The sequence below is a fragment of the Antechinus flavipes genome, chromosome 2, assembly GCF_016432865.1.
Source record: "Antechinus flavipes isolate AdamAnt ecotype Samford, QLD, Australia chromosome 2, AdamAnt_v2, whole genome shotgun sequence".
NCBI lineage: Eukaryota > Metazoa > Chordata > Mammalia > Dasyuromorphia > Dasyuridae > Antechinus > Antechinus flavipes.
Window position 1 is genome coordinate 342,878,064 of NC_067399.1, and position 14,862 is coordinate 342,892,925.

The window sequence follows — 14,862 nt, forward strand, 5'->3', positions numbered from 1 at the left end:
AAGAATCACACTTAGAAATAAGGTAAAATTAATCTGAGAAGGAAATCAAAAATGCAAGCAGACAAAAACAGAGGGATTGAAAATGCTATGTTGTGGTTCCTACTCATTTTTCAGAGTTCTTTCTCTGGATTTAGCTGGTTCTCTTCATTATTGAACAAATGGAACTGATTTGGTTCATCTCATTGCTGAAGTTCCATTTGTTCAATAATGAAGAGAACCAGAAAGAGGAACAGTCCTTCAGAGTCTTCTGATGGAGCAAAACTTTTAAATTCTCTTCCCTCCAACCATGGTTCTTCCAAGGAGGGGGAGGTTCTTAGCAGGTAGGCAAAGGAACACTAAGTTGGTGGTTGTACAGAACAATTTTCTGTTACTTGTGATGAGGTGACTATGCAGGAAGTGTCATCATCTTCATTGTAGCTTTGATGTTCCTGGTGCTGCTCCTATTCATGTTGACCTCTTTACTTTGAAAGAATTATTGTGAACTGCAAAGATTTGGCACTACCACTTGAAGCTCAGGAAATTGGTCTTTCCAAAGTGTATGGGGATTGGGGAAGGTGAGTCTAGGGTTTCTCTTCTTCATTCTCCTCTACTGTCATGCCTTTAGGGAGCTGTTACACTATTATGTTGTGTTTTGTTTTTACTACTCTTCTGTTTTTGTTTTTCTTTTCCTCCTTCAGTGCTGCCTATAGCAAGATTCTTAAACCCTGAAGCATCATTTAAGACTGAGGTGGGGAACCTTTTTTCTACCAAAGGGTCATTTGGATATTTATAACATTCGAGGGCCATGCAAAATTATCTAACTCAAGCAGCGGTAGGTTTTTGTACCTAGCTTTCAGGTCATCATCACCTTTGTTTATTTTAGCAAATGGTTTCATTGGCCTTATAGGGCCCACAGGCTGAATGATCCCCACCCCTGTTTTAAGAGAAGGAAGGTTCTCCAAGCAATATTCTAGCCCCTCCATACAAGTTAGGCTGTTTTTTTCTTTAAAAGGTATTCAAACTGTCCTTGACATTTGATTAGTTGAGAGAATTAAAGGCTTAGGATATTGACATCATTTCCGGGTTGCCTAAGTATGAAACAACCTGACTGGAGACTTGGCTGATGGTATCATGCATGATGTGTTAGCAACACACAGGCTGGGGAATTTCAGTCAATTGAATCAACTCATTACAGAATTTCTATTGAATATCCTTCCTCTACTTTGGCTAAGTAAATTTCTTTGAATGATCCGTGAGTGTCTTAATCTCATTCCCATACTGAACCTAAATTATAGGGGGACTACCCTAAATCAAGCCTACTCTAGAATACATTGTTTTTGAAATTATTTATTAATGCCCTTGCAAAGGTTTTTTTTTCCTCCTCTTCCTTAGAATCATTGCCTTTTATTGAGAAGAAAATTGACCATTTCAATAAATGAATTCAATTTCACTTGTAATCATCTCAAATAATTCTTGTACTCATTTGAAACTATTTTATGAAATGATACATAAGTATATTCATTTATATCACCATTTGACCTAGGAACCAAACACAGCACATATTTTTCTATACATTTAGATAGTCAAAGGTTGTGAATTCTGAGAGTTAAATATACATAACTTTAAAAATTAAAAAAAGAGTTCACTCACTTTCACACCATGGAAACTAGAACTCTAGCTATTCAACTTGTTTTTCTGTCCCTCAAACTTATCTTGATATTCTCAAATATAAATTTTCAGAATTTTTTTCCCTTCCAGAAAACAGATTATAAAATTCTATTGAATCTACTCAGGAGTTTTCAATAGTGTGAACATGAAAAGACATTGGATTGAACCATCAAAATTTTCTTCCCTAATTAATTAAAAATGCTAGAATTGAAGATTTCTCTTAGAGAAGAATGTCATATTTTACTATTTGATTACTTTCAGAGTTAAAATATCAGCAGCTAGCAGCTAACACTTATGAATGTATACTAAAGTGATGAGAATCTGAGAATACTATGGAACCCTATAGGTAGACATAACAGTGATGTCATAGACCATTGAGGGAAACTTCTAGAAGTGAGACTGTTCATAATAGAGATTAAACCAGAAAGAGGCTTATTGAATAAAGTGGGAACCAACAAGAATGTAAGACAGACTGTAATCACTTGTGATCAATCCATCACAAAGAAAATCAAAGGATTAACTACCTGACACTTTGGAGAAATTTGACAATAAGTAGTCTAAGAAATAATATCAAATTGAAATCATCAACCCTGGCAATGGAAGAAAGTAATGAACATGAGCATTCTGTTTCAGCGGGGAGGCAAGAAATGAGAAAAAGAAGGAAACCTTCTCAACCAATGGTAGACAAATCCCAGCAAACAGATATCATTGACAAAAAGAAATGCCTGTCAGGTTCACAACTGTCTACACCAAAAGCTGTCTTTAGTCATAGTAATATACTTGAAAGCAAAGCAAAGTATTCTACTAAAGAATATGATAACATGAGATTATCTTCTCAGCTTCAACAAACCTGGCAGAAGAGAAAATATGGACAAGAATTAATAGATAAATTTCAGCAGACAGAGGACACTAAAGCAGGGGGACTAAAAGGAATGGAGGGAGAAATTTTATCACCAAAATCTAAGCTTGAGGAATCAAGCGGGGGAGGAAAAATGAAGTGTCGTGAACCAGTTGGAGAAGGCTTAGTTGATGCTGGAGGGGTACTTCCTTTTATCCCTGAATCTGAGATTGATCAAGCTTCTCATCCTTGTATAGAGCATGAAATTCCCTTAATCAGATCCCAGAGCTATTGCTTGATAAACAGATCTCAGCAGACAAGTTGCACTGGAGACTGGGGTCTTATGGCCTACTATGGCATATGCAGAGAAATGGTGGACAAGCAGACTGGAATGAGTGACATAGAGCTACTGGGATTTCCTAGTAGCAAAAAAGATTCATCATGCCAGTCAGTGGAAGATACTGAAGAAACTAAAATGAAGTCAAGGATATCCCGAGGAAGTTCTACTGCTAATAGAACTTTTTCTTCCCAGACAAATACTAGGGCTAGCAAAGCATCCACTGCCAGGGGAAGTGCTCCTGCTAACAAAATTTTATCTCCCCCAGGAAATGCCAAAGTCATCTCTGCCAAGGGAAATACTGAAGCTGCTGGTAGAACTTTTTCTTCCCAAGCAAGTGCTAGGGCTAGCAAAATGTCCTCTGCCAAGGGAGGTGCTACTGCTAGCAAAAGTTTCTCTCCCCCAGGAAGTGCCAAAGTCCTCTGTGCCCAAGGAAGTATTGAAACTGCTAGCAGAACAAGTACTAAGGCTAGCAAACCATCTTCTGCCAGGGGAAGTGCCACAGCTAACAAAACTTTTTCTACCCAGGCTAGCAAAACCTCATCTATTGAAGCCCCTGAAGAAACTGGCTCAATATCACCCATTATAAAAATGGATACTATTTCTGCGGAAGAAGTAGTTCGTGAAGAAGGACAGCCTCCTGTTGCCGAACTTGAATTTTCTGACATAGAGAATTCTTTGGAACTAGAATCTCCTCCTGCTGCTGAAAGAGAAGTTCCTCCTGAGGAGTCTCCCGTTGAAGTAGAGACTTTTCCTACGGAAGAACAAGAGGAACAAGAGCCTTCTGATGAAGTGAAGTCTTCTTTTATGGAAGAAACTCAACTTGATGAGGTAGAAGCTGCTCCTGCTGAAGTAGAGGCTGCCCCTGTAGAAGAAGAGGCTGCCCCTGAGGAAGAAGCTCCTCTTGAGGAATCAGAGCCTCCTTCTGATGAAGTTGAGGCTGCCCCTGTAGAAGAAATTCCTCCTGAAGAGTCAGAGCCTCCTTCTGATGAAGTAGAGGCTGCCCCTGTAGAAGAAATTCCTCCTGAAGAGTCAGAGCCTCCTTCTGATGAAGTAGAAGCTGCTCCTGTGGAAGAAGCTCCTCTTGAGGAAGTAGAGCCTCCTTCTGATGAAGTAGAGGCTGCCCCTGAGGAAGAAGCTCCTCTTGAGGAATCAGAGCCTCCTTCTGAAGAAGTAGAGGCTGCTCCTGTGGAAGAAGTCCCTGTGGAAGAAGCTCCTGTTGAAGAACCCATCGAGAATGATCCTGAGGAAGAAGTTCCTCCAAAGGAACCTGAACTTGAGTCTCCTCCTGCTGAAACAGAGACTGCTCCCATAGAAGAAAAACCTCTGGATGAGCTAGAGCACCCCCATGCTGATGTCCCTTCTGATTTACCGCCTTCTCCTCCTGTGGAACAAGAGGATTCTACTGAAAAAGAAGTTCCTCCAGAAGAACCAGAAGCTCCTGAGGCAGCTGAGTAAGGAAGCGCCCCCAAAAAGGAAGAGCAGCACCAAGTTAAAATTTAAGCACATGTCTTAGAAAAGGGTAGGGCCCTGAAAGTAGAAGGGGAATTGTCAAAGAAAAAGGAAACATCACAATTGGAGTTCATATTGGAAAAATGAATAATAAAAAAGGAAAGCGGTTTAAAATTTCTTGTGTTATTGCCGCTAAAAATAGGTTTAGAGTATGGAAAAGACCTATTTTTAAAATGAATCACATACATGTTGGAAGTCATTACTCAAAATGTCCTTTTAAAAAAATGAGCCCTTTTTAGAACAGTGCCATGCTCATAGTAGATGCTTAATAAATATTTGTTGAATTAAATTTGTCACATTCAATTGGAAAGGCTATCTTTAAGAGTATGACTTCATCCAGGCTTTCTTTGAGGGTTTTTTAAATTATTATGCAAAGCAAAAAAGATCTATTCATTCTAAATAGGTACAGGTTTTTTAAATTTTGCTCTTTTCTGAAAACCTTTCATTATTCCTTATAATTTTCAGTTTCACAGTTAAGGTCCTAGAATTTTACATAATTCATCATACTTTTTATTTTCCTTCCATCTGTCTGTCTTACAAGTTTGATAGTTTTTTATTTGTATTCATCACAATTATTTCTATATATTCTTGTATACTTTGCACTTGAAATTTTTACTAGGGATAAGTGAATAATACATAGTTTCTTTGCAAAATCTTCATTTTAACATATAATTTGCCAAAAAACCATGTTGATAAGTTGAAAAATGTCAGCAAATTACCCAGAGGTCAAACATTCTTTTAGGGGTTTGTTTACTTCATTTGCTTTTAAAGAATACTTTGTGCATGATTTTTTTGCATCTCACCATAGAATATAATAAAGTTTTGACTTTTTTTTTACATGTACTCTGAGCACAAGGGACAAAGTAGAATAAAATAGAGTTATTTAAGTTTCTGAATATTTCATCTAAGATTCTATAGGTTCTTGGTATAGTCTATGTGAGTATAAATGATGTTACTAAATGAGTACAAATATAGGTCTCTTGAAACAAGTCTAAAAACTTTGAGAAAAAGTCAAAAGCTCCAAAGTCTATGAGGTAACTAGACAGGAAAATTTCATAATTTCATTAGCAATTAGGGGACCTTTGGGATTTGACTGGCTTTTAAAGGTTTAAATTTGGCAGAATTGTTTTTATTTTTTGTTTTGTTTTGTTTTGTTTTTTATTTTTTTATTTTTTTTTGGCAGAATTGTTTTTAAAAGAAAAATTAGAAAGCAAGTTCTATAGAAGTATACAGATATATAGATATATAAATTCTTTGAACACAGGATTTAGTCCAACAAAAACACCCAGGAGAGACTTTGATAGCATGCTTGAACAAAGGGGTATCAGAAGATTAAACTGATTCTTTATCATTTTTATTAATAGTATTTATGACTTATTTTATTAATGGTATTACGACTTAAACAGGAGGTGTTTCCTGTAACTGCCTAAGCCATGGTTCTTTAACTCTGAACTCCCTCCCCTCTTCCAGCCAGCTCTGCCCAGAGAACTATGGATAATATACAAAGAACAAACCTGACCACTCCTCAACTCCATCTCTAAGCCATAAGATTAGCATATCAGTGCCATGAAGCACCTGATTGATTCCCCTTACCTTTCTCTATAAATTGACCTGCTAGTCCCTTGCTCTTGACTGTCTTTATCTTTTGGAATTTAGCTTGGTTTAACTTTGCTCTTTCACTTGAATATGAACCTGCAAATTCTTTTGAAATACCTTGCAGTCTGGAACCCCAATATGTTGGGGTTCCTCTTGAACTCCAGCACTGAGAAATCATTTTGAGATTGTTTTCCTCAAAGGTGCATCATTCCTACTATAATAAGCAAGCATAATCTGGAAGTTTCTTGCAATAAGGGTTTCATCTAAGATGAGTCAAAGAGAGCTAGGCATTTGAACCCTATATCCAGGAAGAGGAAATCAAGGCAAACTCTTGAGAGTATGAACTCTGTAAAAGTTATGGTTCTTGTTGATGTGGTCTGTGGATGTGGGGTTTGTCACCAAATGATGTTAGGCACCAAAATTTGGGGTTCAATCATGAATTTACAATGGCCATTCTCTTTGGCAAAAGGTAGAGTTAATTTAAAGGAATAGATTACAGACAAAATGAAGGGATACAACAGACACTGGGAATGGCAAACACAAAATAGAGTTGGGAGAGCATAGAAAGGGGTTTTCCTGAAAGGGACATAGCACCCTGAAAGAGTTAGTTAGCTATAAAGAGGAGAAGTGGGTTGAGAAGCATAGTGGAATTACAAGAAATACCACCTGGCATGGGGGAAGTTGGGGGTAAGAAGAAAGAGACCACAAAGCAGAGTGCCATGATTGATTATCCCAAAGGAAGATAGCAAGCCCATAAGTAGATTTTATAGGGAAAATTTAACCTTAGGGGTATGATTGAGATTTTTTTTGGTAGTAAGTTTATTTTTAATACACATTGCTTTATGAATCATGTTGAGAGAGAAAAATCAGAACAAAAGGAAAAACTATGGGAGAGGGGAAAAAAAGTGAACATAGCATGTGTTGAAATGCATACAGTCTCCTTAGATCTTTTTCTGGTTGCAATTGACATTTTCTGTCCAAAGTCTATTGGGATTGCTTTGGATCACTGAACTACTGAGAAGAACCAAGCCTTTTATATAGTTGATCACATTCTTGTTATTGTGTACAATGTATTCCTTGTTCAGCTTGTTTCACTCAGCATCAGTTTATGTAAATCTTTCCAGGCCTTTCTATAATCAGCTTGTTCATTCTTATTGAACAATAATATTCCATTATTTTCTTACATCACAGCTTGTTCAGCCATTTCCCAATTAATGGGCATCCATTCCTTTTCCAATTCTTTGCTACCACAAAAAGAGCTGCTACAAACATTTTTGTATGATATGACTGGGATTTTTGACAGGGCATGACAAGGTGAGATTGCTTGAGACCTCTACAAAGCTTGGGTCTCAGGGGTTTGGCATAACTTGGATTTTAGATTGAACCACCTTCCCAGAGGGTGGGACCATGGAATTAAATTGCTCTCTATCAGTGCCTTCTCCCAGCTTGCCTCAGGGATCAATTCTTTAGTTTCTCTCTGTCCCAAATACCCTTCAGTGCCTCCTCATTGGTAAGCATGTTTTCAGATAGATAGTATTAGATTAAGGGAACTCTATAAGTAAAGGAATAACTAGGTATTTTTATTCTGAGTAAAAGTCTGCTGTGAGCAGAGGAGTGTATGGGATAAATTGAGTGAAAACATCTCATAAGGATGTGGCTTCAAAGTATGTCCTAATTGTGACTTGAGACTTTGCAGTAACAAGTTGAGCTATAGCTAAAAGCTGGAGGTTTTATATTTTACATAAACATTTCCCTTCTGTCTCTCCTCTCCCTGCTTTTCATTAGTATTTAACTACCTAATACCATAAAGTGTGTTCTGGGGTCCATATTTAATCTCTGGGTAAATTAGAACTCTTCAATAAGGGAAAAGTTAGAGGGCAGGGTGGGGGCTTCTGGTTAGGGTCTATATAATCCTGTATTTTCATTTTGCACATAGCACTTTTTTACTGATAAACATCTTGTCAGATGGGAGTTGACCTTTTTTACAAGATTATAATAAACTCCTTTTTGCTTTTTTTACTCTGAGAGTCTCTGATTGTTTCTGTGGTCACTACTGCCCCACTCAGTTTGAAGGCTTGTTCCAGGATATTTCCTGTTTGTGAGCGGTCTCTCCCATACAGAATCCTTGGACAGACACGTTCAGGAAAATTTTTTGGTGATCCTTGGACTCTGCTCAAAAACTCCCTTTCTGACTGGATAAACTCCAAAAGAGAGACACTCAGAGAAAGTAAAAACAGAAGTGGGCTAGCAAAGATAGAGGATTAACTCAATTCAGAAGATAAACAGAAAATTTTGAAATAAGGTAAGTTGTGCACAACCTAGGTGGGCAAGAAAATAGGAGAGAGCTCCATACTTTTCTTCTGTCAAGAACTAGCAAACCTCCTGGGTGACTAGAATTGGAATTGGGATAATTTAGGCAGTTAAAGTGTCTAAAAGGTTCCTTTTTCACCTTTGCTATTGGGAAAATCTTAAGGGTTTAAGTCCTATTTGCCTTTGGTAAAATCAGTTAAAACTGTCCTCCATTAAAGAGGACAAGAAACTGTGAACCTTGGAAAAGGAATAATTTAGCTCAGGATGTGTGGGATATAGAAGAAATGACTTCCCAAAATGACTACTCAGAGATCACTCAGTAGAAAGCAGAAAGGTTGTTTATTAAATCTCTGGAGGATGAGCCATCCATCCCGAGATAAGGGAAAGAAAAAGCTCATGGTAGGAGGGCTAAAGAAGAAGTAAAAATACACAGCTTTTATAAGTTCTGTAACAAGGGATTACATCATAAATTGGAGAGCATTAAGAAATATGGTGCCCTCTCCCCTAATTGAATGTTAGATATTGGTGCCAGAACAGATTAAAATGGAATGTTTTCAGTCTCCTTGATTCCAAGGGGAACCATCTATCAGACCTTCAAACTTCAGATTACTAAACTAATAGTCTAAATAGTGATAACATTGAACAATGATAAGTGTCATCTCAGTTTAAGTAAATATATCTAAAGTTTTAAGTAAATATTGGCTTGCATACACTCAAAATACAGAAAACAAATTCAAACATTCCTGTAAGTTCTTCGTCTAATCTCTCCATTCCACACAAGGGGGAGGTAGCTTTTTAGAAAGAATTGATAAGTAGCAAAATGTATAGGGATTAAATACTGTTGTTCTGTTTGGGCAGGTGCCTTGCTCACTGACAGAAACTGTGCATTCCCCAAGGGATAAGTGTAAATCAAAGGAACCTTCAATACCTGGTCCCTAAGGTTTCAGTTCTAGATAACTCTAAGGTAGACCCCAGAACAGGAGTTAGATTGATTTTAAAAATCAGTGTGTGTGTGTGTGTGTGTGTGTGTGTGTGTGTGTGTGTGTGTAAGAGAGAGAGAGAGAGAGAGAGAGAGAGAGAGAGAGAGAGAGAGAGAAAGAGAGAGAGAACCTTTGTTTTGTCTGCTGTGTTTATCTCAATCAGTCAAATTACAAAGAAAAAGATCTAGCTATTTGGGGTTTCAAAGGGCTTGTTTTATACATAATTGGGTTTATGCAAATAGCTTTTAGCTAGAAAGAGAAAAGACTAGTTTTGAGATGGGGAAAGTTTTTAACTATTACACCAAAAAAAACAAACCAAAAAAACCATCTTTCTGTGGATCTAGAACTGGCCAATTTGAGTCTGCAGAAATAGTTAAAGTTACAGAACTACTAAAATTTTGGCAGATTCTGGGGTTTTTGAAACTAATCATTAAGTTGTTTGGCACTGTCTCTCTATCAGCTAAATTGAATTAATCTATTGTATTTTTGAATAGGCTTAATTTATATGACTAAAAGCCTTCTGGGGGCCAAAATTTGAGACTTACAGAAAAACTGCAAAAGGAAAAAAACTGCCTTCTCTAGGATTTTTCTTGGAGAGGTTTGTGGAATCTGTCCTGGGTCCAAATTTAAACTAGTGTCCCTTGCTAGCCTGGATTTTTCTGGGATTTGTTCAGGTACCCCAACATCTTCAACATGTCTTTCTCTTCTCCTTCCCTCCCCTCTAATATTTTTGGCATGGAGGATGGGCTAGTCACTGAGCCACAGACCTGCAGCCAGACACTTGGATCCAAAATTCTTCAACTTCTTTCTCTCAGGAGAAAGTTTCTCCTAAAATCCAACCATTTTTTAAAGCCTTGTGGATGAGCTTGAAAGGGCAGTTTTCTGTCACCTTAAATATTGGGGCTGTATGTGTTTAAATTGGAATTCTGACTCTGAAATTGTATGAGATAATTACTATTAACTAGTGTGTGCTAAAACTCTGAACTTGTTTATTCTGGTATTGATGAGGTGCAAATGATAAGGCTAGTGGTAGTGAAGAGGTGCAAGAATTGGGGTGGGGTATCCCTCCTGGTCGGTGCAGGCCCAATGAGAAAGAATTCACAAATCTGAAATCTGTTTGTGGCAAAAAGGGATTTTTATTGGCAATGAGAAGCCAGCTTTGCTAGGAAGATAAGACTTCTTAGTGGCAAGATCCTGTTAGGGAAGTAACAAAGGAAGAGAATATCTTCACAGTGGGCAAAAGTCCTGGCAAAACAGCTTACTAAGGCAGCTTCTTTGTGGAGCATAATCCTGTTTCAGACTTTTGCAAAGATTAGGAGTTCAAAGTTGTCTTTTATTAGCAGTCTGAGACTTGGGCTTCAATCAAGGCCCTGGCCCTACATTTCCAGTTGAAATCTACTTATCTTAGAGTTTAGAGCCACTCAATAGGATTATCAGGCAGAGATCTCCAACTGAATAAAATCACTTAACTGGGAGTTGAAGGCTTTTCCCAGATCTGGGGACTCCCTAAAGGGGATCTGGACCACCCTCTAATGATCTGTTTCACTAGAGGGTGATTTCATCAAAATCTCCAATTGAATGAAACCACTTAACTTGAGAGTTTGCAGGCTTTTCCCAGGGGAGAGCCTGAGACCCTCAAATCACCCCTCTTTTACAGATTAAAGAGGACAGTGTTTCAGGATCTCCAGGATCCAGGATAAAATGTGCCGATTAAATGGACATTGGGAGTGGGTTATTGGGAAACTAGACTTGATGATCTTGATGATCAGTGTCATGTTACTTTGACCTTATCTCTGTTTGCTGCATTTTCTCAAAACATGTAAATCTAAAAAGTAACCAATTTTCAATATTCTTACTATGGCTTATGCTATGATTAATCTACTTGTTCTTACATTAACTGGCCAAGGAAATTTTAACATTGCCTACACAAAATGTAATAAGTTATAGCAGAGACACAACTGCCCATCCCAGGTGATCCCTGATGGGAATTTCTTGGTTCCCTTTGCCACAGGGAAACAGCCTATTACCCACCCTTAGGTTAATGGGCTCCTGTAACCCTTTGCCTTACTATTCTTTTTAGACTTTGCTTTAGTTGCTGTTTTCTGAACTTACATTCAAAAAGCTTGTGCTAGTATTCACTACTTGTAATGATAACTAAGTTTAAAATATAACTGATCATAATAGCATAAATAAAGCACAATTGATCATCTCAAATCCCTGCTCAAAAAACTTTAATGGCTTCCCATTATTTCCTCCATAAAGCTTGATCTCACTCAAATATAATCTTTCTCTATTCTGAACCCCACTATGCTTTGTACTACTCTTATGATATTCAATATATTTATATACATATGCACATATTATTCCTGACTCCCATAACTAGATAAGAAGATAAGATTCTTGGGAACAGGAATTCTTATTCATCCTTATAACCACCCTGCTGTGTTTATTATACTATCTATCCTTGATCAATTCCATGTAATACTTAAAAACTGTTTTTGTATAGATAGTGTACTGCTGTAAACCATCACTAGAGCCAAGGATAGATAAAGAGGGTTTGGATACTAAAACTGGCTCTGTTGAAAAATTCTGAGAACAAACCACACAAGTCTGAGGAGTTTAGGGTATAGCTTATTCCTCAGAGTCCAAGTACAGATAGTGTAGAGACAGGCCACAAAGGAAAGAGGTGAACACTGGATATGATCAGAACACATAGAAGAATGCAAAGCCAAATTCAACAGTGAGGAGAAATTTATGTGCAACCCTAGTCCCAAATGACATTGGTATAGGACTTTCTCTTCCTTGATGGAACTCAGTGTACTTCTTGTCCAAGTGGGTGGAATTAGTGGGAATCCAGGAGGGGAACTCTGGGGCTCTTGAAGTCTGTTCAGTCTCCTTGGGCTCTGCAGACACTTTGGACAATTTTACCTTCCAGTTTTGAGAGAGAAGAGGCCAACCCCATTTCAGGTTTCTGAAGGGAGGATAAGTCTCTGGGAAGAAGTTAGTAATCTCCACCATGTCCCTATCCCCTGCAGTGGCATTACAGACTTAAAGGAATTTTCTCCTTGAGTAAGATCTAAGATACTCTTGGTTGAGGTGACTCATCGCACTTCAAATGGGAGACCTTCTTCATTCTATCATCTGGTATATGGTTTCTTATATATACTTTCTTTGATTTCTGTTTTGCTATTGACTTGAATAAATGGGATTCTTTGCTGCTCACTATGTGTGTTCATTGTGGAACTGGTATTTGGTGACAAGTCAATCAAGCCTAGAATATAAAGTTTGGGGTCTTTCTTGACTAGCAATTAGAAGTTTCAGATTGTACCTGAAAAAGCACATCCCTAGACTAATACCTAAGAAAGCAGTTCTAACTCTAGCCTAGGACTCCTGTGAGGTGACCAACTTCTAGTTCCAATTTCTTGCTTCCCCTCCTGGCAGAAAATAAAATCTCCTATGGAGAAAAGTGGGAAGAATAGACTATTCTGCTTCCCTTCTAGGCATCTCTCTGCCATACATATGAAGAATAGCCTTATTACATATATGTCATATATTATGGTTACTTATGGCCACAATTCCATTATTTTAAACTATTATGGAAATATACAATGATGATATTTTTGTTTTTATGGAATATTATAGGAATCTCAATATAAAGAGCTAGTCATGAAATCAGGAGACTTAAGCATGAATCAGCAGCAGAAGACAGGAGCAAGTGCAAGTCAAAGGAACCTTCAATACCTGGTCCCTAAGGTTTCAGTTCTAGATAACTCTAAGGTAGACCCCAGAACAGGAGTTAGATTGATTTTAAAAATCAGTGTGTGTGTGTGTGTGTGTGTGTGTGTGTGTGTGTGTGTGTGTGTGTAAGAGAGAGAGAGAGAGAGAGAGAGAGAGAAAGAGAGAGAGAACCTTTGTTTTGTCTGCTGTGTTTATCTCAATCAGTCAAATTACAAAGAAAAAGATCTAGCTATTTGGGGTTTCAAAGGGCTTGTTTTATACATAATTGGGTTTATGCAAATAGCTTTTAGCTAGAAAGAGAAAAGACTAGTTTTGAGATGGGGAAAGTTTTTAACTGTTACACCAAAAAAAACAAACCAAAAAAACCATCTTTCTGTGGATCTAGAACTGGCCAATTTGAGTCTGCAGAAATAGTTAAAGTTACAGAACTACTAAAATTTTGGCAGATTCTGGGGTTTTTGAAACTAATCATTAAGTTGTTTGGCACTGTCTCTCTATCAGCTAAATTGAATTAATCTATTGTATTTTTGAATAGGCTTAATTTATATGACTAAAAGCCTTCTGGGGGCCAAAATTTGAGACTTACAGAAAAACTGCAAAAGGAAAAAAACTGCCTTCTCTAGGATTTTTCTTGGAGAGGTTTGTGGAATCTGTCCTGGGTCCAAATTTAAACTAGTGTCCCTTGCTAGCCTGGATTTTTCTGGGATTTGTTCAGGTACCCCAACATCTTCAACATGTCTTTCTCTTCTCCTTCCCTCCCCTCTAATATTTTTGGCATGGAGGATGGGCTAGTCACTGAGCCACAGACCTGCAGCCAGACACTTGGATCCAAAATTCTTCAACTTCTTTCTCTCAGGAGAAAGTTTCTCCTAAAATCCAACCATTTTTTAAAGCCTTGTGGATGAGCTTGAAAGGGCAGTTTTCTGTCACCTTAAATATTGGGGCTGTATGTGTTTAAATTGGAATTCTGACTCTGAAATTGTATGAGATAATTACTATTAACTAGTGTGTGCTAAAACTCTGAACTTGTTTATTCTGGTATTGATGAGGTGCAAATGATAAGGCTAGTGGTAGTGAAGAGGTGCAAGAATTGGGGTGGGGTATCCCTCCTGGTCGGTGCAGGCCCAATGAGAAAGAATTCACAAATCTGAAATCTGTTTGTGGCAAAAAGGGATTTTTATTGGCAATGAGAAGCCAGCTTTGCTAGGAAGATAAGACTTCTTAGTGGCAAGATCCTGTTAGGGAAGTAACAAAGGAAGAGAATATCTTCACAAGAAAGATTTATATTTGCTCTTGGAGGTAATGCAAAACCTTTGGAGTTTCTTGAATATAGGCAGACGCACACTTAAGAAAAATCATTTTAGTAACTGAGTAGAGGGTGGATTGAGTGGAGAGGGGGAGAGTGGAGAAAATACTAGGAAGAGAGACTATTTACAAATATTACACTGAGATGATAAGGAGGCCCTAAAATAGGATAACAACTATGCAAGTGGAGAGAAAGGGATATATATGAGAGGTAGTATGAAGAGTGAGCAAGGCTCACTAAGTGGGACAAATGAGAATGATATTCTAGAATTAGACTGAGGTTAGTCTGGGAGACTGAAAGGTGGTGCCTTCACTAGTAAAAGGAAAGTTGGTAAAAGGGGATGGTTCCATATTCAATTTGAAATGTCTACAGCTCAACCAATGTGAGGTGTTTAAAGGACAGTGAACTTAAGCAAGTGAGTATTTGAATCTAGGAATCATTTGCATGGAGAGTTCTATGGGAAGTTTGAGGAAAGACAAGACTTGGTATACTCCCAGAAAAGAGTGAGATAAGAAACCAGTTAGAGATGTGTAAAAGGATTGTCTTGCTACAGTGAGGGCTCTATTGAGATAATGAAACATAAATTTGTAGTGGACCC

General features: G+C 37.8%; 1 protein-coding gene across 1 annotated transcript; it reads left to right on the plus strand.

Moving 5' to 3' along the window:
• The first annotated feature begins 2,324 nt into the window (after window positions 1-2,324).
• FSCB (fibrous sheath CABYR binding protein) lies at window positions 2,325-4,280 on the plus strand. The gene has a single exon (XM_051973671.1). It carries the CDS (start codon window positions 2,325-2,327, stop codon window positions 4,278-4,280), a length of 1,956 nt encoding a protein of 651 aa, XP_051829631.1.
• Window positions 4,281-14,862: the final 10,582 nt, after the last annotated feature.

Coding starts and splice junctions, on each gene's coding strand:
- FSCB (XM_051973671.1), top strand. CDS start 2,325: ATGGTAGACAAATCCCAGCAAACAGATATCATTGACAAAAAGAAATGC.